The following is a 27,512-nucleotide window of genomic DNA, read 5'->3' as shown; positions in this document are numbered from 1 at the left end:
GAGAAACATGTGGATTAACATTAGAAAGTTTATCTCTAGTTCGAAGTCTATTTCTTATAAAAATCCAAGCAAAAACCTTAAATTTAGGTGGAATATTCAAATTCCATATTTTATTTAAGAGGACAGATTTAGAATGAGGAGCAGTCTGGTCATACTGCAACAATAGCAACATAGAGGAACTCTTAACCGTAAACCCACTAGAAGAAGGACCCCAAATAAAAGCATCCGAAACATGGTTAATTGGAAGAGGTCTATATTTTATCCACTACTTCTGAAGGAAGAATAGCCAAAAGAGTTTGCTTATTCCAAGGAGAATAACAAATAAATTTATCAACTATAAGAGACCAATCAATATTATTCAGGTTTAGGGCACATAAACCTCAATCTGAATGAAATGAATGATGTTTACAGTTTACTATGGATGCACATTATCTTGTTTGGAAGAAAAGTTAACTAATGGAAATAATGAAATGACTAAAAGATTGCAAGTAGCCAAGTACGTTGTGCTATCTTAATTACACAACACGGTAAAGATCAGAATTATAGGATAAGGATAGAATCGGGCAAGGGGTCCCTGGTTTTAAAAGGTAATGGTTTGCAGGGATTGAAGAGGGATGGAGGAGGGGAAGCAATCCGATGATGAGTGTATATCCCACCAAGTTCAAAGACGATGAAGATGTGGAGTCAGTGTCCTTGGTTATAGGGTTTAGGGTTTTCATTATGGTAATTGAGCAAGACAACCGATTTTTCATTAATTTCATGTATTATCCAAGTACAAATCTGAAATACAATCACTGGCAAGTGGCAACTTCGTTTTATTTTGAAATTCTCAACAAGTTACAGAAGAAATCATGCTTGGGATTATAGAGCAATGTCTGCGGCATGTGTTCTGACAATTGCCCTCACATCAACACGTAATAACAATGCATTCTACGAACTTTTCCGCAAGAAGTTCAAGCACCAAATGCGAAGAGAAATATTCTAGGAGTCACTGAGAAGCTGTGCTGATGGCATTGAGGATCCTGACAAGAAGTTTATGATAAGTGCGAGAGCTAGCTTGGGTCTGTGCAGAGGGACTTCATGGCCTGCTCCCCTCACTGATACGAATGTCAGCCCAGCATATTCTTGAGTCCAGCCTCCAACCTGTTAATTGATTGTATGTAGGTATCAGTGCATAAGTTTTCTTAAGCCACAATATTCCGTTGCAGTTTTTGTTTGTAAGGATTAGAGATATGAGAGGAAATTACTATAAGAAGCTGTTACCTGCCCATCATCATACCAGGGACGCCAAGGTTTAACAGTTGGAAGCTTAAGGGAATCTATACTGTATCGGGTAGAAGTAACTGGGATTACCGCATCTGTATCACCACTGCCGTAGTAGTAGTAGGCATTAAAATAGCAATAAGTAGAGTGCTTAGCAACAGTTGCCTTCAGGCATTTGAAAGAAACAAATTATTTTTTTGAAGGGAAGAAACAAATTATTTGCTAGCTGAAGTTCATTCAATAACCATGTGATAAAATGGCTCCTCCATAAATGACACAGAGTAACTCAACATACAGTTCATATCAAAAGTATGCAAAGCAAGGGTTGGATAAGTAATAATGTGGTTGACCAGATATAACTCATATATGCAGTCATGATGAATGTGATTAAAGAAGCATCTCAGAAAATTTGAAGAAGTAAGAGAATCTATATCTTCAAGGTGTTGAAAGGAACCTGAACATCCATATACGAAGTCCTGAAATTATCAACTCCCGGTAGACATCCAGCACTGTCCTAGGAGAATCCTTCCAAGTAGCGTGAACCACCTCACTACAAATCAGCAAAAAATGGATGGGATATAAGATAGAAAGCTCTTTTACCATCAAAAGTATACATTCAGAAATATCTTTATGTGCTTTAAGGTGAAGACACAAATTGGGATATATATCCCAGTTGCGGGAAGGCATCTTTTCTCAGCTTCTCCACCCCAGCTCAGACATGGAAGAGTGATAGAGATTGAGTTATACCTGCATGTTGTCCATTTAGATGGTGCATGGTTTCGATCAACATGAAGGGCCTTTTGAACCTCAGGTAGATTGAAGTATACAACTGAGTGTTCCTCAGTGCAAGGATCATACTTTTCATTGATACGGCCAGCCACCTATCAAATGGAATTTTTACATTTCATCATCAACATGGCAAAATAATTCAACTATCAGTGTCTTTAAAGCAAAAGTTGAAACCTCAGTTTTAGGTTGAATACAGTCACTCATGAAGCTAATAATTTACAACTCCAAACAAATTATTTTAGTTTTCTTGCAACATATAATTCTTAGGCAAGTTTAGGATATTATATTGAAAAAAATTTGCATTCATTTGCAAGCCAAAAGCTACAATGCCACAAAGTAATACTGAAGCTGATAAGACCTGTAATTATATTCTAGTTCAAAACTTTATCCATTGAAGAGAACCATACTAACAAATAACTGAAGTAACCAACAAAAAAAGAGTGCAGGAAAATGAGACTTGCAATTTCAACATTGTAGATATTGAAAGATCTATCATGTAATGGTACATACGGAAATTCTTGATTCATTAAAAAAAATAAAAGAAACAATCTCGCATGCGATGTAATAGACAATTTAGTGTGTCACTCACATGCATTCGTTTCAACAGCCGATTTGACTGGCTAACATTAGCAGGGCAAGAAGGAGTGTAAATGCTGTAAGGGTCAATGTTTCCAAGTTCTGCACTAGCAATGTCTAATATACTATCACATGAATTTGAGGTGTGTATGAATGGCTGGAAATCGCAAAAAAGGTTCAGCGCCTTGTATGTTTGATCAGAGATCAAACCAGCCGACCACATAAACTGGAAAACCCCCAAGTGATCATGGTAATCATCGGTTAGAGCATTTCCCACCTGCATTATAGATATATTTTGTTATTTCCATGTGTTCAAAAACAATATACAATATCCAAAAATCTTTTCCACCGAAAAACATGAAGTCTATACCATATAGCCCTTCAGATTAATTGAATTTTCCTTAGTTGCCAAGTTGTACTTCACAATTGCTTGGCTTAGCTGAGGAACATAATGTCCTGGTAGGCAAGTTTGGACGGTTAAAACCAGAACACCAGGTCACTAAGACAAGTTACTATGGCATCTAATTATGTTTCACATAATTCAAAAAATAGAAACAGAATTAACTGACGTATAAGCGATACAAGCAATGAAGTTTTGTCTACCTCCATAGCTCTCTCCTGTGATATAAAACTCCCTTCCTATGTACTGGGGAAAGCGCTCAAGCCACTTCAACAAAAATGCCAGAGAGTCTTTAGCTGCAAAATAACAGGATTGTAATCTAACACACATAAGCTAACAACAGAACGGATCTTAACGAGATACCAAGTAGTCAAAATAGTACCAGTCCTTTTATCTCCATTGGATAGCAAATCAGAGGATGTGTTTGAATAAGAAAACCCAACTCCAACAGGTGAATCAATAAACAGAATGTTAGCAACTGCAAAAAAGTAGAAGAGTTAAACATGCTTGCATATAATAATTACTAAAAGATATAATCCAGAGTCACTGAAATTAACCTATAGCTCACACACAAGGAATTCAAAGGTAAAGTACAACCCCAAATTTACTTAGAAAACCAAAACAAATACTCAAAACCTTCACTAACAAGCCCATGATAAGCTTCTTTGATTACCTTGATTCCAAGAGTAAGGATTCAAATACAGTGTCTTCCCATCAGCATGAATATGAAATGGGCCAACTTCCTCTGCCATCCCATAAGCAATTGATGAACATCCAGGTCCTAACAAAGTGAAAACCCATTCAGATATCAATAACAACAGCAAATTAGCAAGTGGCAAACCAAGTCAAAACAGTAATATCATAAAGAAGACTAAAAAGTGAAAACCCATTCAGATACCAATAACAACAGCAAATTAGCAATTGGGAAACCAAGTCAGAACAGTAACATCATAAAGAAAACTAAAAAGCTTAAATCTTTTCAAAGCTGGACCTCCATTTAGCCAAAGAACAAGGGGCTTAGAAGCAGGGTCCTCAGCAGCCTCAACGAACCAGTAGAAGAGAGCCCTCCCAGCTTCTTCATTAACATTGACGTACCCAGCATAGTGTGCAAAGCTCACGTTGAAGTTCTGGCCCGGAAGCCGAAGAACTCTATCCGATTGCTGCTGGACAAGTGGGTCTGTGGGAATAGTGGCAAAAACACTACCCAGATGAAGATTGAGGAGGATGGTGAGAACAAACGCCCATCTGGGTTTGAACATTTTCGAAAGCTGAGACTGAGAGAGAAATATGATCGGTCAATAAATAAAGTCGCTGGCTTTGCCGGTTTTAGCTGATAAATATAGGAAGGCCTTGATGGCTTCGCTGACAAACCACCATGGAATATCTGAAACTCTGACCTGTGTGATGAGGTAACAATTGTGGACTAAAACACTAAAGCCAATCTGTCTGTTAAAAAAGTTGAGAGCTTTCCTGTTTTAGAGTTGCGTGGTGAAGAAATTGTTTCTCAAAACCTTTCTATTTCAGAGCTAGTTATCATGAAACGTGTCTCCTATGATATTATATTAAAATGAAAATCTGACTTTGAAACTGGTTTCATTTGAAGTACACACACCTAGTAATTACCTTGGTTATTTTCCAACAGAGTTGGTGGGTGCTTTGTATGGTAAAGTATCTATCTTTGTTCCTAACGGTGTCTGTCAGTTGCTTGTAGAAGCAGGGAGCTTGAGAAAGCCAACTGGTCCAGTTGCCAGTTAAGGTTGGCTTTTGTATGATCATGTTTGTTTTTGTCAGTGTCCCTTAGCAAACAAGCATCCTCGTTTGTTTTTAGTATTGACTGCTACAGAAATGTGTACGTTAAGGTTTCCAATACATGCTGCCAACAACTAAAATGGACAAATCTTATTGTTCCATGAAAGATGTACAAATCTTGCCACAATAGGATGGACAAAAACTATGCTGTAGTTATGCACACAAGGCCGATGTTTCCATATAGTTGCATCTTCTTTGTACATATCAGTTAACTTTACTTTCATCCACTGCATGAGAAATTTCAACCTCTATGCTTCAGAGAGATCTACATTCTCATTGACTGGATTTGTTGATCCAGGTGATGCGTCTTGGATGCCATCGGTATCAGACGGTTGAGATTGATGCTTTGCAGCCGCCTGCAACACCCGGTTTTTGACATCTGAGGATGAAGGAGATGTTGGTAGTCCGATGCCATTTGATTCCAATTTTCCAGCAGCCCACGAAAATGCCTGAGCTCCAACTTGTGCCGGAACAAGCAGCAGCCTTCAAGAAACCATAGAGACCAGAATCCACAATCAGACGACATTGAATCAAAACTAGAATTATGGAGCTTTTTCCTATTGATATTACTCCAACTGCACTTTTCTACCTACCAGGCTGGCTATAAACATGCATCTTGATTTATAATTCTCATATCTCTAGACAGCAGTTTTAAGTGACTCCCGTTTTCCCAGGCGCAAATCCTAGTTCTAGATAGGCCTTGTGGAATTATGGAGTAGGCTTACCTCACATCTTGCTTAAAATCTTCAGCGTTCTCATAAGATGCCACCCGCCGATAAATGGTCTGGTGAATTTAAAATGAAAAGAGCAATTAGATAGGGAAAGATTCAGAGATTGTATGAATTTCTTTAAAGCAAGCTTCTATTAACCAAATAAATGTCTAAAGCATGAAGACGAAACCATATGGTTTTCTTTTTCCAGACAACACAGGAAGGGGGAAGGAAACATATTGGATGTCTCAATTTTCTTTTTCAAGTACTCAACATACGCTGAGATATGAAAGTAAGTAATTAAATAAAGAACTCATTCCAGGAAGATCATATACCTGACCAAGGCCAACAACTCCAATCAGTTGTAATGTCTTTTCCCACTCTGAAAACCCAAAGAAAATAAGAAAGTCCTTGTTAATTTCCCACCAATAGTAAACCCTGTTGCTAATCACTATAAAATTTCCATAGAAAGATCTTAAACAGTATTATAGACTTGAGTGAAATCACACCCAAACACAAGAACCATAAAATATAATTTATGAATGAAAGTTCACAAATGAAAGTGCATCTGATATATTGGTATATCTCACGTTCTTACAAATGAAAGTTCGCTTTCGAAAATATGCAAATAAATAAATAAGGAGAATATACACACCTAGTAGTGCATACACTCCCGCAATCAAACCCTGTACAGAAGTTAGTTGAAATATTAGTAAAGAATGCATGGTACTGCATAGGATAGAATAAATTGTCTTTGTACATGGCATATGGAACAAGAGGTAAATTAACTACAAGCCTCTTGGAAACCTGACTTTAGATCATGAACGGACACTTGGAACGAGGTTTTCAATGTGAAACTCAGATGCATGTTCACAAAAAATGATTAATAGTCATCATGAGCAATCCATTTCCAATGTGTTATCAATATTTCGAGAATATCTTGTGTCAAGGACATAACAAAACCAAATTGATGTTAACTATGGCAGAGATTATAATTAAGATATCAGAAAGCAATTTGTCTTACCACACCATACCCAAGAACTTGAAGTGGAGAAGGACTGATTTCCTCCAGAATAGCCTCAGCATCCTGAAATGATACAATGCTTGTGATTATATGAAATGAAAATCTAAAAATGATATTACCATTTACCAGAGAATAAAAAGGTCAAATATTAATTACACCAAGACATGAGCCAACTTTGTGTGGAATGCATGTATATCCTTAACAAAAAGGTATTTTATTGATCATCCTAAAACTGATACAATAACTGCGGACAAGAAGTCCACATCAGAGATAATTTTAAAAAAGAAGTAAATTATATAACCTATCTCATTCACTTCTAATCTTTCTTTCTTTTTTTTCTTAACAGAGTCCAAAATTTGTTCTTTTGCACTTTATAATACTAAAACCTTTCCTTTTTATTACAATATTAAAGTAATTTCCTATTCCAGTTTTTTGGAAAATGGTTACTGCAACCAATGTTGTTAAATAAGCAAGAAATCACATTGGTTGTTGTCAAGGTATTACAATTCACCCATACAAATTCACCAAATAGAATATTGCCACCTTCTAATACATGAAATTAGAAGAACAAGCAGCACCCAAAGGGATAACTACCTCATTGAGTATGGTAAGTGTTGTCTCAGGTTTGAGTTCTTTAATTCGAAGACCATCTTTCACCCAAGATCGAAAGCCACCTTGAAGCAAGTACGGCCTCTGTCAATTATTTAAAACACCACCAGATTATTAGTATCACTACCTAAGAATTCACTGAGCATGTGGTTGAAAATACGGCATAGCTATTTTCATAAGACCAGTCAATTTGTTATCTTGCAGAAAAGAACATAAACTTGCCTTAAGCCCCAGCTTTCTCAAGGATCTTGCAATTGCTTTGGAACGAGTACCATCAGCATCCATAATTATGACCTTGGACCTGTCCTACACAAAGTAGAAAACAAATAAACATCATTATTCATTACTCAAGCAAGATACTAATCTGGGAGAAATTAGAAGGTAGTGCATGATATAGGAACCTGAAGAATAATGAATAATTATAATTTTCCTTAGTTTTGGGCATCAGATCTAGTTGTTGGATGTGGCTGAATTTATGAGAAAGCTTACCTTAAGAACACATTCATTCATTGAATATAAAATAGACTGAAAACTACATACCTGAACAATCTTCAAGTTCCGAACAACAGCAGCAGTTAAGGTGTCATCAAGATCTCTTCCATTCTTCAACAACTTTGCTACTGAGGCATCAACCTGAAAGTTGATTGAATATTTTTAACTCAAAAATGCAGGAAGTGTGTGTAGCTAAGCTTTAGTAGCACATCATTCAAATTTTGAACTTTTGACATAACACCGAATCATTACATAGCAACACAGATACTGTTTTTTTTCTTTTCCCCTTTTCTTTTAATTTATTAAAGCACCAGAACACTTATATAATACAATAGCTTCAGTCACCAAATCATTACTTACCTCAGGTAGAGTCACACTGGCATAGCGATAGCGAGCTCCTCGTCTTAGATCAGGAATACCTTCTTTTTCTCTCAGAACCTTTACACCCAAAAAAAAAAAAAACCAGAACCAAATTTTATTGGCAATTTAAGAGAGGATAAACTTTGAAGGGATATTCATATTACCTTTTGGACAAATAAATATGTTTTAAACTCAGGTCAGAAGATTTTTCCTTTTCTTGATCACATGAATTTGAATATCACAGTTTTATATATGACCCAGAAAAAACAAATATAATAGTTTTATCTTGGAAATCAAAAGAATTATGGTTGTCTTAGCTTAGGTTGGGAGAATTAAGAATTTATGATATCATCAGCTCGACAAAGTATAAAGGTCATATCTTGCCTCTGGTCGGACATCAATGAGTACAGCCTTCTCCTTCCCTTTCAAGAGCTCCAATGTAGATTGAGGAGATAAATCTCCAGCATAACCACTGTATGTCCACACCGAATAAATGACCCTGCAGCATATCTGGTAAGAAATATAAGTTTCTCACACAACAGGATATTTATGTTTCTTAATGTATAAATAAAAAGGAAAAGCAAATGGAATAAGAAAAGAAGGATATCCATACCATAAAGTGGCAGAGGTGCCAAGGAATAGAACAAATGGAATAATTGGATCATTTGGATCCAAGCCAAGACTTTCCTCCAACCCCTCGATAGCAATGTAAACCTGCTTTCAATACATTCAGCTTCAGCTTATCCATCACTGAATATATAATATTACCCGCTTATGGATTAACTACTTGCTAGCTTAATTTAACATCAAGCACAACTAACAAAAGTGTGGCTGTTTGCTTGACAAAAAGGACATACATTCATCCACACATTACATGATTATTTTGAAATCTAGGAAATATTGTCAAGTGGCAGTCCCCAAGAACAATGATACCTGCTGAAAAGCAGCGTTGGCAGGCCCCAAAAACTCTGCTGCTCTCTTTTCAGACAAATTTAGTGCATCACTGATGTCAGGAGGAAGAAAGGCCTTGGAAGATTGGTAAGAATTAACAGCGAAGGAAACCCCATTTGCTAGAGAGTCCTCCACCACAACAATTGTGCGTCTCAAAAGGTCAACAGCAATCACACTTCCTTTACTTGTGGCTTCCTTAAAGTCACTTGAAAAGTTTGTCAGTTTAGTACCACTTAATTGTCCTGTTTGATCAACGGTTGAAGAAATTCCGCCAACAGCATTATCCACTGCTGCATTAACCCTTTCAACAACTGATGATATTGACGAAGTGATTGTATCTAGTGAGCTTTTCACAGCACTTTCTCCCTTATCTACTGAAGCACTGAAAGACTTGCTAACCCCATCAATAAGATCCTCAATACTAGGTTTCACGCTGGACAATTGATCATTATTCATGTCTAGGGTGTCCGATACAGAGGTGGAATTTCCTTGTGTCAAATCAGTAGCTGATATGGTTTCCAGTTCTACTGGTCTGAATAAAGTACCGGCATTCTCAGTGGACTGGTCAGTAAACTCCTCGAGTCCCTCATCGGTGGTCAATAGGCTAGAGCTTTGTACATATTTCAGTTCAAACCTTCCCAACGAATGCTGTTTATCTCCAGTTCCTCCAGAAGAAGTCCACATATCTGAATACTTGCAATTAAGATAGTCTGATTTGTTAGAGCAGGAACTCCCGTTAACAAAATCCATGGGAACCGACTGTTCTGTGCTTGTCACAACATTAGGGTAGAAAGACTTTGTAGCATGTGCTTTGACGGAGTCTCTCTGGAAATGCATTGCATTTGACAAGCCCCTATAATCCACAACATATCTGGCCTCGAACGAGGAAATTGGATGCAAACCTCCATTTAACAAAACCTGTAAGACCCACAACATAAACTGGAATGTTCATATATACTTACAAATGTTATGTCACACAGAAATGCCATGATCTCAAACAAAGCGATCATTGTCCAGTGTATGACACCCTGTCTCATTTTATAAATTACTAACGAAATTGATCAAACTCAGGATTTGGGCTTCAAAATTTAAAACCAAAGAACCATGCTTTGCATTTAAATTACAGCTTGTAAGTCCTGACCTGAGAATGAGAGGAGCAGCAGTTTGAGGTGGCAGAGCAAACAGGTAACATTGTTGTAATGTCAACTAATAATCAAGCATTTACTGTCATCCTCTGCAACTGAAACACACGCACACACACATGCAAGTCAGAAAAAGCATTAAAATTTAAAGAAGAGGTACTGAACCAATTCTCCTCAAGAATGGGAGTGTTTGAAGGAATATTAGCTCAGTAGCTCATACTTACTTTGAGGTTCAGAGCAATCTGAAAATGGGTTTTCTAAATTTGTCTGCACTCCAGGAAATAATGAATAGATATGATAGGATGATAATAATAGAGATATGATGAGGAGATTCGTGTGGCCTGTTAAATCCATTTTAGCTTCATCTTTGTTTGGCTCCTCTTTGCCTCTCGGATTGTTGTGGGGTCGTGTTGACAATTTTGTGGGCTGTTTTCTTCTCGGGCCAAAGCCCAAATAAAAGCTAGTGGGCCTGGCTGTTATTCTAAACCCCCGAGAAACGTGTGGTTTTAGCCCAACTTTTTTGTATTTTTACGTTCACTTTTTTTGTTTTTTTGGCTTGCCGCAACACAACGTGGTAATTCTACCGGATAGTCCAAGTGGTGAAGGAGGTAAGAACTGAGTTAGTAAATGTAGAGTAATGCTTTCAGTAGCAATTACTACGAATCTATCAAGAAGGTGGTAACTTCATTGAATTTTTATCAGTTTTTTATTTTATTTTTCCGTATGTTTGTAACAACCACTATTCTCTAATCTCTATTAATAATGACATTATTACCTTGTTAAAACTTCCCATTATGAAAACCAAGCTAAGAGATAAAACTGCCACGCGGAGTTGTAAAAAAATCCACATTCACAATTACTCTGAATTAATTACTTTGCTAGATTCATACATATTCCAATGTTTAATACACATTCATGGAATATTCACTAAATGTTGCATATGCATGGTCATAAAGCATATTCCACAACATTTATCATCTTTCTCTCTATGTACAAATTGGGTTCTCAATGTTCCAAAAAGAAGAAAATATTTACATGGAAAATATGTGAACATAAGATTTACTACTTTTCTTCTTTCAGAAGAAGAAGACAAAAAAAAAAAAAAAAAGATATATTTGCTTCCGTTTTTGGTCCTAACGACTTCATTTTTTCCGATGCCAGTTTCGTAAGACCGGAGAGAACTGGAGCAGAAGTGATATGAGTTTTTCAGAGTCGGCCGCGTCCAATTAAGACTTTATCAATTTCTTCCCTCTCTCCGTCAGATCGAGATCTCCGAACGAAACAGATCGCATGGAATCACCTGGTAAAATCTTCAATCTGATCTATCTTCCTTCCTTTCAATTTTCAACGTCTCTCGATTCTATATACGTATTCGCAGAGGAATCATACGCTCTCAGCTTCTATATATTGTTGTTTACGACGAGCTTATTTATGTTTGCTCCCTTCAATCTTACATGCAATTGTTTGCTCAAACACTTCAGGATTTGCGAATCTCGCTTTCAAATTTGAAATTTGATATCGAGTTCTGAGTTTTCTGGTAGCACAAGCCTGAGTAGGAAGAGTTGCTTTTCACAATTCTCCATATATTAATTTTTTTTTTCTTTTCCGAATTGTGCTTTGTTGCAGTTGGAGGTGTGAGGCAAACATCTGTGATAGTTGTTACATTGGAGACTGGTGAAGTATATGTGATTGCGAGTTTGTCGTCTAGGCTTGATACTCAGGTCATATATGTTGATCCTACTACTGGAGCACTTCGCTACAATGCGAAGCCAGGATTTGATGTTTTTAAATCCGAAAAGGAAGCTTTGAATTACATTACAAACGGTTCGGAGTGGTTGTGTAGGAGCACTACCTATGCCCGTGCAATATTGGGCTATGCTGCTTTGGGCAGCTTTGGTTTGCTGCTTGTGGCTACCAAGTTGACTGCTACTGTTCCGAATCTGCCTGGCGGAGGGTCTGTGTATACTGTGACTGAGAGCCAATGGATCAAGATTTTGCTTCAGAATCCACAGCCCCAGGGGAAAGGAGAAGTGAAGAATGTTAATGAATTGACTGATATGGACATTGATGGGAAGCATTACTTTTGTGAGGCAAGGGACATCACTCGGCCATTTCCTAGCCGTATGTGCTTGCGTGAACCTGACGATGAATTCGTTTGGAATGCTTGGTTCTCGATGCCTTTCAAAAACATTGGGCTTCCGCACCATTGTGTCACTCTTCTTCAGGTTTTGCTTCATTCTTGGTGTCTTCATAATCTGACCGTTGCTTTCTCTTACATGACCTTTATTGTAAAGCATCCGAGTCATTGTTCTTGTCCAACTTTTAGTTATACTGTTTGCTGTTCATCCAATTTCTTTTCATGACAGTTATCGCCGTGATTTTCAATCACAATAAAATACCCACACTACAACTAGAAGAGATTGATTGTGGTTAAGATAGCATATGGAACAACATAGTTACGTGTGCAGTTTACCTGTTCATACTGTTCTCTTACCTGATATTAATGTGTAGGGTTTTGCAGAATGTCGAGGTTTTGGATCCTCAGGGAATCTGGAAGGAGTTGTTGCTCTCATAGCTCGTCGTAGCAGGCTGCATCCTGGTACTCGATACTTGGCTAGGGGATTAAATTCATGTTATAGCACAGGTAAAAATTATCTATTAACAACTTTTTCACTCTGTTTATGTACTTGTGATTTTTTTATTAGAGTGATAATTATTGTAATCTGCTTATGTAATTCCCTTTCTTCTATAACTCAAGACAGGAAGCCTGCTGTGTAATTTTATTTTTTGTTTTTGGCCTGGGTTAATGTATTTCCTAGGCTTGTTTTTCTGATGTTTGTTTCCTGATTCTTTTTGTCTGTTTCTGCTGTCAATTTCTTTTCCATAGTTGTATCTTGTCTTCTTCTTTCAACAGAAGGTGTTTCTTTCTTTGTTTGATTTTTCTTCCAGTTAATAGGACTACAAATATTAATGTTATTGTCAAAACTTTTCATCTTAGCTGTTGTATGCTTTAACCTGAATTTCTCATTTACGAAGAATGTGAAATTGACAGGAAACGAAGTGGAGTGTGAGCAACTTGTATGGGTCCCTAGAAGGGCTGGCCAAACTGTTCCTTTCAACACGTATGTCTGGCGGCGGGGGACAATTCCAATCTGGTGGGGTGCAGAGTTAAAGATCACTGCTGCCGAAGCAGAAATCTATGTTTCAGACCGCGATCCTTATAAAGGGAGTGCAGATTACTACCAGAGGTTGAGTAAGAGGTATGATGCACGGAATTTAGATGTAGCTGTTGGGGGGACTCAGAATCGAAAAGCATCAGTTCCAATTGTATGCATCAACTTGCTTAGAAATGGAGAAGGAAAGTCGGAATCCATTTTAGTACAGCATTTTGAGGAATCTTTAAACTACATCAGATCCACAGGAAAACTTCCTTATACGCGAATTCCTTTAATAAATTATGACTGGCATGCAAGTATAAAGTTAAAAGGCGAACAGCAAACCATTGAAGGATTATGGAGACATCTAAAAGCACCCACTGTATCTATAGCCATTTCTGAAGGAGATTATTTGCCTTCACGAGACAGAATTAAGGACTGCAGAGGAGAAATTATCTACAATGATGACTTTGAAGGTGCTTTCTGCTTGAGATCCCATCAAAATGGTGTAATACGTTTCAACTGTGCTGATTCTTTGGATAGAACAAATGCTGCAAGTTATTTTGGCTCTCTCCAGGTTTTTGTGGAGCAGTGTAGGCGGCTTGGTATATCGCTTGACAGTGATTTGGCATTTGGTTATCCGTCAATGACTAATTATGCCGGATATACAGCTCCTTTGCCACCAGGCTGGGAGAAGAGGTCGGATGCAGTAACAGGGAAAACATACTACATTGATCACAATACTAGGACCACAACATGGATGCATCCATGTCCCGATAAACCTTGGAAAAGATTTGATATGTCATTTGAGGAATTCAAGAGGTCAACAATTTTATCTCCAGTATCCACGCTTGCAGATCTTTTTCTGCTCGCTGGTGATATTCATGCAACACTTTATACGGGCTCTAAAGCCATGCATAGTCAAATCCTCAGCATTTTCAATGAAGATGCTGGAAAGTTTAAACAATTTTCTGCAGCACAGAATATGAAAATAACTTTGCAGAGACGGTATAAAAATGCAGTTGTAGACAGCTCTCGTCAAAAGCAACTGGAAATGTTCCTTGGAATGAGATTATTCAAGCATCTTCCATCAGTTTCTTTTCACCCTCTAAATGTATGTTATTCTGGACTCTCAGAATCAATTTTAGTGATACTGGCTCTTCTATTTAATTGGTTTCTGTTATATCTCTTTACTTCTTTTTGTGCTTAGCACATCTGACGAAGTAGCAAATACAGTTTCTAGCTGTCATGGATTTACTTGCAAGTCGATCGATAATTTAAGTTTGCCCGACTCTTTGAGGCTTTTCATTTCTGGGGCTTTCTACAGAGAGTCTGGAGTCATCAGCTACATATTTGAACGCCCATTTGCTCTTATGCAACTGTTAGCAAAGAATATTCATTTGTGTAGAAAACAATCCATTTATCACAGGCTGGGCTTTGAATTTAAAATGTAGAACTGGTTTCTGTTTCAAGAATGTTGGCCTTCCCTGGAGATTTCATTTAAGTCTTGGCTATAGTTGTTAGAGCTGTTCCAAGAATGACTTGAGTCCTTTTAGATCATGTAAATCCTGGCTATGTATGATGTAGTTACTTCTTGCAATTCATGCTGTTGCTTGTATTATGATTAGCTTTTTCCCCACATTGATATGACAGAACCTTTCTTGAAAGTGAATAGGAAAATTCTTGTTTAAGTTATTTTTATACATTGCTATATAATTGATCTGTATTAGGTCTCTCATCCTAGATTGCATGACATTCTGATAATTGCAGGTAGTCTCTCGACCATCTGGTTTCTTCCTTAAGCCAGTTGCTAACATGTTTCCAAGTTCCAATGGTGAAGCCAGTCTTCTGAGTTTCAAAAGAAAAGACCTAATCTGGGTACCCTTCTTTACAGTTTTCATTGCACGGTCTATCAAGACAAAAGTCTTTTTAGTATCAAGTCTTACTTGAAATAGTTTTTTTCTCTCAGGTTTGCCCACAAGCTGCAGATGTGGTTGAACTTTTTATCTATCTAGGTGAGCCTTGCCATGTATGTCAGCTTCTTCTCACAGTATCCCATGGCGCAGATGACTCGACCTATCCATCAACAGTTGATGTAAGGACGGGCCGCTGTTTAGATGGGCTAAAACTGGTCTTGGAGGTCTGTAATCACGCTTCCATTGCTCTTACAACTTTGAATTCAAAGTTGCCCCTTGAACTTAATTTGTAATGTAGAATTGATGGACCCATGTATTTATTATAAACAGGATGAAGAATTGAGGATCTTTTTACTTCCTAGTCAAAAATTTGAAATTTTAATTACTGCTCTGTTTTTAGATTAATCAAATTAATCATACATAATGAACAGAAAAAGAATGTATAAGTTTGGTTTTGGTAGTTTTTGTTAGTTTCTTTTACATGAAGCTAATGTACTTGGTGAAAAGTTTTGTAACTTCTTCTACAGTTCTAATCTTTCATTGGATTATGGTGACAGGGTGCTTCGATCCCTCACTGTGTAAATGGAACAAACCTTGTGATACCCATACCGGGGCCAATTAGTCCAGAGGATATGGCTATAACAGGAGCTGGTGCACGCCTTCATGCTCAAGATATATCTACCCTTCCATTATTGTATGATTTTGAAGAATTGGAAGGAGAACTTGACTTCCTTACTCGTGTAGTTGCCCTTACATTTTATCCCGCTGTCTCTGGAAGAACCCCTATCACTCTTGGTGAGGTAAAAAGAAACTCGCATAATTATTAATTGATTCGTCATAGTCTTTGGTCTGAGACCTTTCATTTTAAGGTATTATTGTACACAATTTCGTTCTTAAGCTTCTTACATGCACATGTCTGCAAGAATTTGATGTAGTATTTTTTAAAGGGATGTAGCTCTACAGCAACTTCAAGTGGACCATATTCTTTTGTGAATTTTTATTTTATTTTATTATTTATTGTTTATTATTATTTTATCTTTTTGTAGATAGAAGTCCTTGGAGTTTCTCTTCCTTGGAAGGGTGTATTTAATAAAGAAGGCCCTGGTGCAAGATTACCTGAACAGGCTAAAAACTTTCAGAATGAAACCAAACCATCTTTTTCTCGTTCAGATACCAATCCATTTTCTGGTGCTTCATCTAATGATGTGCCACCACCAGTGCAACCAAGTGTGTCCGCAGACAATTTGGTTGACCTGTTGACTGGAGAGGTCATCCTTTCAGAACAGATTGCTCAGCCAGTGATAGGAAATGCTGTGGATAAGGGAGGTGACTTGCTTGATTTTTTAGACCAAGCTGTTGTTGAATATCATGGTGCTCAAAATGATCATAAATTGTCTTCATCACACGATGGTAGATCTTCAGATAGCAGTTCCCAGCAGTACATTGATCGATTAAAATCACTTACTGGACCACATATGGTATGATACTATTTCTTATCCACCTTTGAACTTGTTATTGTTTGTTAATTATTTCAATGATTGGCCTGCTTTTTGACCAGTCAACATCGTTGAAGGTCAAAACAGGCCCTTACTTTGATAGCTCAAGCTAGCTTGACCACCCTATTGACAACCTATTATGTTTGCAGGAAAGAAAACTAGACTTCATGGAAGCTATGAAACTTGAAATTGAGCGACTCCGGCTGAATATTTCTGCTGCTGAAAGGGATAGAGCTTTATTATCAATTGGAACTGATCCTGCTACCATAAATCCTAATGTGTTACTTGATGAACGTTACATGGGAAGGTTGTGCAGAGTTGCAAACTCCCTTGCTCTTCTTGGACAAGCGTCCTTGGAAGACAGAATTACATCTGCTATTGGTCTTGAGACTACTGATGACAATGTGATAGATTTTTGGAATATAAGTAAAATTGGGGAGTGTTGTTATGGGGGCATGTGTGAGGTGCATGCTGAAACTGATCCACGTACAAGTAAATCCTTTTCAGAATCATCAGGTGGAGGTTCTCCTTCGATCTTGTTATGTTCTCAATGTCAAAGGAAAGTTTGTAAAGTTTGTTGTGCTGGGAGAGGAGCCCTTCTGGTTTCAGGCTATGGCTCAAGGGAGGCCACGAATTACAATGGTGTGGTAAGGCAGGGGGGATCAAGCCATGGTAGCCAGGTTGATATCTCTACAAATCGTTCAGTCGTGCTTGATGGTGTTGTTTGCAAACGATGCTGCCATGAGATTGTGCTTGATGCTTTGATATTGGACTACGTTAGGGTTTTGTTAAGCATGAGGAGAAGTTCCCGTGCAGATGCTTCTGCGCATGAAGCCTTGAACCAGGTGACTGGATTTTCCTTAAAAGATGGTCTTTCTGAGAGTAATCAGTCTTCTGGAAAGAGATCCATTAAATCTCTGCGACAAGTACTTGACGGAGAGGAATCCCTTGCTGAGTTTCCATTCGCCAGCTTCTTACACTCGGTATTGTTTCAGGCTTTCAGTTCATATTATGTTCTTATTTCAGGCTGGTTACAGTAGATATGCAACTGGTTCATAATCGAGTTTTAAAATTGTTGTCTTAATAGTTAAAATACAATGACTGGATTCGGTAACATTCATTGTTGTTATTGTTACAAATATAGGTTGAAACGGCTACTGATTCAGCACCACTCTTGTCATTGCTTGCTCCTCTTGATTGTGGATCACGGCATTCTTACTGGAAAGCTCCTCCTAGTACAACCTCTGTTGAATTCATTATTGTTCTTGGTACCCTTTCTGATGTCAGTGGGGTTTCTTTGCTTATTAGTCCATGTGGTTACTCCGAGGCTGAAGCTCCCACCGTAAGTCTACTTCTATATATAGTCTCTTATATTTTTAAATTAGGTATATGTAACGCCATCTTTGATATGTATGCCTTATAGTAGGTTTCCTGTTCTTCCATAGATATTCAACTCAAAGGTCAGGTTTCTTGCTTACTTGGTTTTGACTAGGTTGTTTGCTTATGGATTAAAGTTGGTTGTTCTGTTATTCTACTGACTGAGATTATTAAAAGAGATTATTTTAGCGAGAGGGGTTATGTAGAAAGCAATTATCCTATGGTGTTCTGCATTTCTGGCCTCTAGTCGAGTATAGTGGTGAAAAAGGAATAGTGGCATCCCATTTGGGACTGAAGCAAATTTCTTGTGGCGGGCTTTTTGACTAAGCAATTCAGGGAAGTTCCCTTCAGTGAGATCAAGACTAGTCCAGAGTTTTGCACTGAATCTGATTGCTTCTTTTTCCCTTGGGTTCTGGGTCTGAGTGTGGGTTGATTGCTGGTTTTAAGTCCTTGGTTCTGACGGAGTTCTTGACCATTTTTTGTACCTTTTCTCTTCCTGCAGAACTTTCCACTTTCCATATAATAACAAGTGTCATCTTTTGTGGCTTGATATGCTATAATAGTTGACATACTTTGCTAGAATGCTGTCAATTTGATAACATCTCTAATTTTGTGACTTTTTATTTCTGTAAATTCTATGGTTGACTTGTCCCAACCTGTTGTTGGTACAGGTGCAAATCTGGGCCAGCAATAAAATACACAAGGAAGAAAGGTCATGCATGGGAAAATGGGATGTGCAGTCCCTGATCGCGTCTTCCTCAGAATATTTTGGACCAGAAAAATTGGTTAGAGAAGATCAGGTGCCTAGGCATGTGAAGTTTGCATTCAAGAATCCAGTTCGGTGTCGCATTATTTGGGTAACCTTACGTCTTCAACGACCTGGTTCAAGTTCTCTTAATTTTGAGAACTTGAATCTGTTGTCTCTTGATGAAAATCCATTTGCAGAAGTAACTCGGCGTGCCTCTTTTGGAGGAGCAGTTGAAAGAGAGCCCTGTCTTCATGCAAAAAGGATACTGGTAGTAGGAAGCCCAGTGAAAAAAGATCTGGCACGCACATCTTCACAAGGCTCTGATCAGATGAATATGAAAAACTGGGTGGAGAGAGATCCACAATTAAATAGATTTAGGGTAAAAAAAAAAATCACTCATCTGTTTTATTCATTCTACATTCTTTTTTCCTTATTTACTGCATGCAAATTTATTCATATTCATATTTTATTCTTCCAGGTTCCAATTGAGGCTGAGAGGTTGTTGGATAATGATATAGTCTTGGAACAGTTTCTATCTCCTGCTTCACCTTTGCTTGCTGGATTTCGTCTTGATGCTTTTGGTGCAATAAAACCTTTGGTTACCCATTCGCCGCCTTCAAATGCACGCATTTGGGATGTGTCAGCCACACTTTTAGATGACAGGCACATCTCTCCTGCTGTGCTGTATATACAAGTATCTATTTTCCAGGTACTTACTAGACCTGTTTTATTAATATGCTATTTCTCAGCTTCCTAGTGAGGATAATTCAAGGTGGCTCAATTAGGTTATGTGTGAGTTTCATTATGCTGATTAAAATACTTGGTGCATTTCAACTTCCATCTGAACTTTGAAAACATACATTATCACAGGAACCCAACAACATGGTGACCGTCGCAGAATATAGGTTGCCAGAGGCTAAGCCTGGAACTGCTATGTACTTTGATTTCCCTAGAAAGATACAAACCCGCAGAATTACATTTAAACTTCTTGGAGATGTTACAGCATTTGCAGATGATCCAACAGAACAGGATGATCCAGGTTCCAGAGGTCTACCAGTAGCAGCCGGATTGTCATTAGCCAATAGAATTAAGTTGTATTACTATGATGATCCCTACGAACTTGGAAAATGGGCGAGCCTTTCAGCAGTTTGAATTGGATTATGGTTCACTTACACACGGAGGAAAGAACAGGGTTTTGGGTCGTGGGTTATTGATTTTGATCGGTTTTGTGGGTAGTGTATTTTCATTCATATTTTTCGGTTGTTGTAATATTATCATTCTTTGATGTAGTAATACATCATTAGTAATAGGAAATCAGAAATGTCTGTTTTGTCACTTTGTGCAAGTGTGATTATCTGGAGTTCAGAATCTTCTTTTGCGTTCAATTTAAAGACGAGCATCTTGAGGTCCGCACCAGTTGGCCTTAGAGCAAAATGTGATTGGTTCATTGGGTTGCAAGCTACGTTCATCACGATTGTTCTTTATCTTTGCATTGTGTGTATGATTCACTTGAAACATACAAGTCGTCAAAATGCATGGGCTATATACTAGGAATCTAGAATATGCATGATCGCTAGTCGCTACTAGTCTTGCAAATCGACCTCTGTTAAAAAAGAAGTCAATAAATTATTGACTCCTTAAGTTGACAATTTAAGCACATAGCCACATACCATGATACCAAGTTACCAACGGCAAGGAAATAGCCATTTGAAAGGATGATATTTTTTTATTGGGAAGGAAAAGGATGATATTTAGAGACTACAGAAGTTTTTGACACAAACACAGAAACACTGCTGGTAGTTTGAGCGAGTTGTGATGCAAGATGATTTCGTCATTGATCAACTCCTCTGGCACTGGTATAATATATTAGAGGCTCTTCTTCCACTACTAGATGCTTCAGTTGGACCTTGAAAACATTAGTACATGAACTTAATATGCAAGACACTGATGATGATATATGTTACATCTTTCACACGACTACGAGGAGCTTACCGGGTTCAACAGTTGATTTGGTTCAGCTGATGATCAGATTTAGGGATTGGTTCAAACGTTGGTATTGTTTCACAAATTGATGCTGGTGTTTGAGCCCAAAAGTAATTTTGGCAAGATCCTTTAGTGGATTTAACATAGCGGGCCGATACATGCGGCCCAAAAATAAGCTTGCTTGGGTTTGGGTTACAGCTTCACTCATTCCGTAATCCATAAGGAAAACGAAATCTTATTGGAGTCAAGTAGCAGAGATTGAATAGGAAACTTCAATCAATAATCCTTCTATGGCAAGGAACAGTCGAAACCCTAGTTATAAATACTAGGTTTCAGGGACAAAGAATGGACCTCTCTCGAATCAATCAATCCCAGCGATTACAAAGCCTCCTCGGAGCAAACCTTCAACCTCGTTGAAACCCGGTGACCGCGCGCCAGTCCTAGTCTCTCCAAGAGCCGATTGTCAGCATCACCAGATCAACCCGGCGACCGTGCTTCCAGTCCTAGTCTCCTCGCGAGCCGACTGCCAGTACTACTGCCACCGATACAACCAGCGAAGTAAGGGTAACGCCCTCGCAACCCAGCGAAGCTAAAGTCATGCTTTAGCAAAACCCGTGCTTTCTCCAAACTTCCCAGTGATGGCTCTGCTCAGCCTACAACGTTGAGTATCGATTCGGTGACGCGAAGAGATCACATCCAAAGTCTTTATTCGTAAGGCAAGAAGTCCTTTCTCGGAAGGCTAGAGAAGAACCTTGTGGCGAGGTTGGTGCTCTCCTCGTCCACAAACGCTTGAAGAAGAAGTCAGGTCAAGGGACTCCCCCGACGACTGCACCCCACGGTGCTGGCACGCCTGCACACACGCTCAAAAGAGACAGTTTGTACGCCAACTGGTTTTGGAGCCAAACAGCTGGTGTTTGAACACTGTTCTTGGTTTTATCTTTTCTTTTCTGTCCATGTTTCTTTGCTTTTGGTCCGCGGAGATTCAAAAACTAAAATCAGATAGCTGATTTGTTCAAAATATTTCAAAGAGACACATGCATGTGAATGGAAATGCTTTGAGGAGCTCTAAAATATATCAAGATTGATTCTATCTAACTGCCTTAAAGATATTAAGTACTTGGAGGTAAGTAACTACAGACAAACGCCGTAAGAAGAGCAGTATCAAAAATACCTCCTCTGAAGCTTGTTTGTTCATCACTTCTAGCTCACGGTCATGTATCATAGCTTGTTGCCTTGTTCTTCCAACTGAGATATTATAACTTATAAATATAAAAAATAAGAAATGAAAGTAAAATCAAATCTTGTGTTTGAAGCAACAATAACAAAATTACTGGATAAGGAAATTTGAACAAAATCAATGAACTTAAACAAATAAAAGAAAATCCAAAGAAAATTAATTAGAATTCCCTTTCTTATTCCAAAAAGATTTCCATATCTTGGAGTTTATATACTCAATTCAGTAGTACACATCTTCAATGCGGCATATTCAAAGACCACAGAAGTTCTTAACACAAACCCGGCTGGTAGTTAGAGCAAGTTGTGAAGCAAGGTAATCAAGATGATTCAGTGGCTTATATTTCAAAGGATGTTCATCATCGATCAACTCCTCGGGCACAGTTATGATCCCATTGTGGAATGTAGAGAGTAGAACCGAGTATCTCACTGCATTTTCGGTCATTGTCACTCTATGCAGACAAGGTTGAATTCTGTCATTGCTCCATACCTGAAACCCGTCCCCAGTCATGAATATAAAAGAGTTAGGGGAGGCATCAAAGCCAATCCATTGATCACCATGCTTTGTCTTGACCTCCAAGCCATTCACATGGTTTTGATGAATGATGGTAGTGAGGTTCAAGTCTGTGTGCTCCGGAAGAGCCTTGTGCGTTTTCTCCTTGTCTGCTGCATTGTATTTGTGGAGTCTAAGAACATAATCAGTTGATCCAATATGAGACTCACAGTACTTCTCCACCCCATAGTGCTCAAATATCATTCTTGTCACAGTCTGGTCTAGCCCCGTCACCAGCTTGGCATATGAATTTGCAGTCTCACTAACAAAATAAACCAACAAACAAATTAGTAAGATATGAATTTGAACTACATACTGTAATTTGAATGATATTCTACGGCAACATGCATGATGACCTAGGCTCGGGGTTTTGGTATTACAGTCTCGGTTTCCTTAATTCGATATTGAATGAACAACACTCATGATGACCTAGCAATTCTTTTTTTCATTAAATAACAGAGATGCCAAAATTATGTGTGCCATGGCTGCCACTCATGACAAAACTATGTAAATCGGCCCTCTAAAGTCATAGCTAGAAGCACGTTTTCGAAAACGTTCTATTTCGATTTGATAAAATATACATATAGAGCAGTAGAAGGTATGTTGCATCTATTATCATCATCATAGCAATAATTCAGATAGACAATCCAACAAAAAAGACTTCAGAGGTGAAATTAGTGTACTGACCAGAAATGATGATTGCCATGGGGCCAGAAGAGTTTGGTGAACTTATGAGTAGCCTCAGGGTTTGTAGGATCATCGATCCCCAAGCCTTCATGAACAGAGTTAGGTGAATGGTAACCACGGAAAGGCTTCTCATAAGTGTTGTGGAGCTTGATCTCTTTGGCGAAACCAAACAAGTCGTCCAAGCTACCAAAGATGGTGTTGTGAAGCTCTAAACAGTCTGCATCGGACAGGGTTGCTACAAAGCAGCCATAGTCTTCTAGTGCGCTGCAGACTTTGTTGCAGGCTTCGAGCCATGAACTTGTTCCGGGCTTTAAGTCGTCGCCCGAGAAATCTATGACTGGAATCTTGGCATCTGTGTTAGTAATACTACCCATGATTGATCTTATTGATCGAGTTAACTAATTATCCTCTCAGCTCGATATTGTCACTCTTGCTTGGTATACCTATTTAGCTCTGTGGGTTACGTCTGGTTATTTGGGTCCATGCTACTTACTAGTTAGTCAGTGTCAGCCTCCACTTTTGAACCGGCGTCGCCATTGTTGATTTAAGTCAACAGCGTAGGAGAATAGCCTTCTCAAACTTTTCTTGGCCCAAAAAAAAGGAAGGCAAACGACGTACCATTAAGCAAATGGCGATCTAGCTTTCCAGGCTTCCAGCAAAGCCCAGCCCAGCACCAAAAGTTTATATTCAAACTCTTGTAGCCAAGTCAGGCCATTGGCAATTTCACCTTGCAATTGAGTCGGGCCATCAGCAATTTCACCTGGCAATTGAGTTTTTTTTTTTTTAATTAACTTTGAATTTTTTCTATTGGGTGAGAAAAAAAAAAACACACACACCATACAACACAATACAATTACGAGTTGAGATCTATCATCTATCTGCATTAAAATTTAGTTTCACATATTAAAATTTTCACCGGTTCACACAACAACACATAATTTTTATAATTTCACATGATTAAAATATTGACAAGTTAAATTTTACGAACAAAGCATACAAGTACGTTTAAAAAAAAAAATTTATTTTTGCATCCCTCACACAATGGTTGCACGATATATTATCAATTAAAATTTTTAATTTTTACCTACAAATTTTAATCGGACTTTACTTTTCATGTCGAATTAAAACATTTTGTATTGAGTTCGAGTCGTTGAGACATTGTTGCCTCAATATTAGGGTGATATCGTGATAGTGTGTTGGTGAGAAACAAGTAAAATTTGTACCAAAAATGAAAAACAGAAAAAAAGGCAAGTGAGAGAAAAGGAAAATATTACTGAAGCAAAATGATTAAAATATACAGGGTATTTCCCGTGACACCAGAAAACCCAATCAAACCACACTTTAATCAGAGCCGTCGAACAAACCACAAAACCCCTAGTACACGCATCATCACAGCCGTTGATCGTTGGTACCCCTAAGCACGCTAGCTATATAAAGCCCCCATCGTCTCTTTTTTGTGAACCCTAGCCCACTCCCTCTGTTGCTCTCAGCTGCCGATCTTCTGCAATGGTCAGTCTCCTTCTCCTTCCTCTTAATTCTTCATTTCGTAATTAATTTTCAATTTTTTTTTGTTTTTCCACTCCCATAATCGTTCATAGCATAGATTTTGGGCTTTTTTTTTTTTTTTTTTTTTTTTCTGTTCTCTCTAAGACTGTTAATCTCAATCTAAAGCAATAGCAACAGTTTAATCTCTTGTGGTGTGTTAGAATTCTGGTTCTGTTTTCAATTTTCAGTTTATATCATATATTTGTGTAGGGGTTTTAGAATGGGCATCGATTTTATTTGGTGCTGTTTGTTTTGATTTGCCTCGTTAATGTGCATTGTAGAATAATGTGCTTGCAAAATTGTGTGCGATTCTGCTAATTTGAACTTGAATTATAAGGTGAGTTTGTTTTAATTGTGTATTACAGGCTTTTGCCAAGGCTCACAAGTCCAAGGCCTACTTCAAGAGGTTCCAAGTCAAGTACAAGAGAAGGCGAGGTATTCGATTCATTTTGTATTTCATAGTGGATTGGCATTTCCGATTAGTGTCATATTACATCTATATGAGTTATTGATTATTGTTCGCAGAGGGTAAGACTGACTACCGGGCAAGAATCAGGCTCATCAATCAAGACAAGAACAAATACAACACGCCCAAGTACCGGTTTGTTGTGAGATTTGTATCCTAAGAATGGTGCTTTTGTACTTTTTTTTCATTTCTTTTAGTTCGGTCGGAATTTGAAAATGGTGATAGAATTGTTTGTTTGGCTGGGGTGGAAAGGATCATTTGTTCCATCTTTTTCTGTTGAGATTATTATCATTGTTTTGACCTTAACCTAGTTGTTAGACAAACAAGGATATTGTTGCTCAGATCGTATCTGCCAGCATTGCTGGCGATTTGGTCCTTGCATCAGCCTATGCTCATGAGCTGCCACACTTTGGGCTTGAAGTTGGTCTCACAAACTATGCTGCAGGTATTCGCATCATTATTTTTATGTTTTCTTTCTCTATCTGCATTTGTGCATGAGTTTATCTTCAGGGTAGTGACATTCTATTTATGATCAGCTTACTGCACTGGGCTTCTCTTGGCTCGCCGTGTCTTGAAGACACTTGAGATGGATGCTGAGTATGAGGGCAATGTTGAGGTAGTTTGAAGTGTTTTGTCTCTTTCTCTACTGCCTTGTACTCAACAACTTTTGCTTCATATACTTCTTCTGGTTGCTTACTATTCTAAAAAATTTCTGGTATGCAGGCTACTGGTGAGGATTTCTCTGTTGAGCCAACTGAGAGCAGAAGGCCTTTCCGTGCTCTTCTTGATGTTGGCTTAATTAGGACAACTACTGGAAATCGTGTGTTTGGTGCCCTGAAGGTATCGTAGCTTATTTCTTTATGGTGCTTTTCTCCAGAGTGTATATATTCGCGCACACAGTGAAATATTAAACTGATAGATGTATGTAGGCTTTTCATTTGGTGGTCAAATGATGTGTCAATTTTTAGCCTGTTCTTGAGTTTCGCATGTTATAATTGTCAACTTTGTGCTCTTCGTTTCAGTAGCCTCTTTGTTATGTTAACTAATAATGTTTTGCTTAGTCAAGAGAAATTGGTCTTGTATATCGCTTTGCTCTGCACGCACTCACTTTCTGAGTACTGATTTGTGTTTTATCATCTTGGCTTTAATATTGATTACAGGGAGCTTTGGACGGTGGTTTGGATATTCCACACAGTGATAAGAGGTTTGCTGGTTTCTCCAAGGACAACAAGCAGCTTGATGCTGAGGTCCATCGCAAGTATATCTATGGTGGCCATGTTGCTGCATACATGAGGGTAAGAATCAAATTGCTATTCCATGCTTGCTTCTTTTGTTTGACTAATAAGCGTTGATTCTTGTTTTCTGATATTCTTGATTATCTGTGTTCTAGACTTTGATGGAGGATGAACCAGAAAAGTATCAGAGCCATTTCAGTGAATACATTAAGAAAGGAATAGGAGCAGATAACATTGAAGAGATTTACAAGAAAGTGCATGCAGCCATCAGGGCCGACCCTACAATGAAGAAATCTGAAAAGCCTCAACGCTCGGAACACAAGAGGTAAAAGTTGAATCACTTGTTTTAGTCCCAGTTGTGAATATTCTGTGTTACAAGAGGTAATTGCATGCATGCTTCCTTGAGTTGAATCACACAGTTGTTTCTGTCCTGATTCTGTATATCACCTGTTCCAATTTGTATATATACATGCATATGATAGTACAAGTTATATGATTGTTGAAATTTGCTCCTGCCCTTGCTTCCTTTGATGTCATACTTTCATGCTTTCCTTTCATGCGGTTGTGAAGTATAATCCATACAATAGAAACTCATTTGAGCTCTCATTTTCGCTTGTTGGAACAGGTTTAATCTCAAGAAGCTTACCTACGAGGAAAGGAAGAACAAATTGATTGAGAGACTGAATGCCTTCAACTCAGCCGCCCATGCTGATGACGATGACGATGAGTGATCAAGAGATTTACTTCCTGTAGCTTGTCTACCCTAAAGCATGCAATGCGCGATTTGAGTTATAATATCCACCTAGGACACCTTTTTAATTTTCTTCACTAGAACATGGATTACTCTATTGGGTGTTTTTCTTGTTTGGTGATGGAAGCTAGAAATGCGACTAAAGTTTTGACGGCTGTTAATTAATCTATTATCTTATCTTGTCTCGTCTTCAGTATACCAGTGTTTGAAGTTTTTTGCCAATTAGAAAAGGGGTCCCATCT

At 38.2% G+C, this 27,512-nt stretch overlaps 5 protein-coding genes across 9 annotated transcripts; 2 read left to right on the top strand and 3 right to left on the bottom strand.

The window, feature by feature from the left end:
- Positions 1-744: 744 nt before the first annotated feature.
- Positions 745-4,542, bottom strand: LOC112186346 (serine carboxypeptidase II-2). Of its 3 annotated transcripts, none has more exons than XM_024324727.2 (11): positions 4,426-4,542; positions 4,020-4,302; positions 3,702-3,809; positions 3,411-3,506; positions 3,232-3,324; positions 2,999-3,084; positions 2,642-2,905; positions 2,011-2,144; positions 1,718-1,813; positions 1,264-1,369; positions 745-1,143 (listed from the first exon to the last, which is right to left on the bottom strand). In XM_024324727.2, exons 2-11 carry the CDS (start codon positions 4,285-4,287, stop codon positions 982-984), a joined length of 1,413 nt encoding a protein of 470 aa, XP_024180495.1. In that variant the 5' UTR covers positions 4,288-4,302; positions 4,426-4,542; the 3' UTR covers positions 745-981. The 3 variants fall into 3 exon arrangements, with proteins under 3 accessions (XP_024180495.1, XP_040370144.1, XP_024180494.1); XM_040514210.1 differs by having other exon boundaries at positions 4,020-4,296; positions 4,426-4,528; XM_024324726.2 differs by having other exon boundaries at positions 4,020-4,533.
- Positions 4,543-4,878: 336 nt separating this feature from the next.
- Positions 4,879-10,484, bottom strand: LOC112186345. Of its 3 annotated transcripts, none has more exons than XM_024324724.2 (14): positions 10,350-10,484; positions 10,125-10,223; positions 8,966-9,901; positions 8,646-8,746; positions 8,417-8,531; positions 8,033-8,110; positions 7,721-7,813; positions 7,403-7,486; positions 7,166-7,264; positions 6,572-6,634; positions 6,203-6,233; positions 5,883-5,929; positions 5,563-5,621; positions 4,879-5,320 (listed from the first exon to the last, which is right to left on the bottom strand). In XM_024324724.2, the coding sequence occupies exons 2-14, from the start codon at positions 10,173-10,175 to the stop codon at positions 5,086-5,088; spliced, it is 1,992 nt and encodes a 663-aa protein (XP_024180492.1). In that variant the 5' UTR covers positions 10,176-10,223; positions 10,350-10,484; the 3' UTR covers positions 4,879-5,085. The 3 variants fall into 3 exon arrangements, 2 of the variants coding, with proteins under 2 accessions (XP_024180492.1, XP_024180493.1); XM_024324725.2 differs by having other exon boundaries at positions 10,125-10,225; positions 10,343-10,400; XR_005806174.1 differs by lacking the exon at positions 6,203-6,233 and having other exon boundaries at positions 5,238-5,320.
- A 783-nt stretch (positions 10,485-11,267) lies between these two features.
- LOC112190260 (probable phosphoinositide phosphatase SAC9) lies at positions 11,268-20,279 on the top strand. The gene is made up of 13 exons (XM_024329686.2): positions 11,268-11,428; positions 11,752-12,350; positions 12,637-12,769; positions 13,178-14,394; positions 15,051-15,158; positions 15,250-15,420; positions 15,754-15,996; positions 16,243-16,674; positions 16,842-17,675; positions 17,837-18,034; positions 18,741-19,196; positions 19,296-19,526; positions 19,688-20,279. The coding sequence occupies exons 1-13, from the start codon at positions 11,416-11,418 to the stop codon at positions 19,967-19,969; spliced, it is 4,917 nt and encodes a 1,638-aa protein (XP_024185454.1). The 5' UTR covers positions 11,268-11,415; the 3' UTR covers positions 19,970-20,279.
- A 1,827-nt stretch (positions 20,280-22,106) lies between these two features.
- LOC112187753 (probable 2-oxoglutarate-dependent dioxygenase AOP1) lies at positions 22,107-23,757 on the bottom strand. The gene is made up of 2 exons (XM_024326667.2): positions 23,274-23,757; positions 22,107-22,848 (listed from the first exon to the last, which is right to left on the bottom strand). Exons 1-2 carry the CDS (start codon positions 23,645-23,647, stop codon positions 22,287-22,289), a joined length of 936 nt encoding a protein of 311 aa, XP_024182435.1. The 5' UTR covers positions 23,648-23,757; the 3' UTR covers positions 22,107-22,286.
- Positions 23,758-24,702: 945 nt separating this feature from the next.
- Positions 24,703-27,449, top strand: LOC112186746 (60S ribosomal protein L5). The gene is made up of 9 exons (XM_024325247.2): positions 24,703-24,782; positions 25,184-25,253; positions 25,344-25,435; positions 25,603-25,729; positions 25,821-25,900; positions 26,008-26,124; positions 26,445-26,579; positions 26,675-26,844; positions 27,145-27,449. The coding sequence occupies exons 1-9, from the start codon at positions 24,780-24,782 to the stop codon at positions 27,248-27,250; spliced, it is 900 nt and encodes a 299-aa protein (XP_024181015.1). The 5' UTR covers positions 24,703-24,779; the 3' UTR covers positions 27,251-27,449.
- The last annotated feature ends 63 nt before the right edge of the window (positions 27,450-27,512 follow it).

The sequence above is a fragment of the Rosa chinensis genome, chromosome 2 (assembly GCF_002994745.2).
Source record: "Rosa chinensis cultivar Old Blush chromosome 2, RchiOBHm-V2, whole genome shotgun sequence".
In the NCBI taxonomy this organism is placed as follows: Eukaryota; Viridiplantae; Streptophyta; class Magnoliopsida; order Rosales; family Rosaceae; genus Rosa; species Rosa chinensis.
Note: the sequence above shows the minus strand (reverse complement) of the source record. Positions and strands in the feature narration are given on the sequence as shown.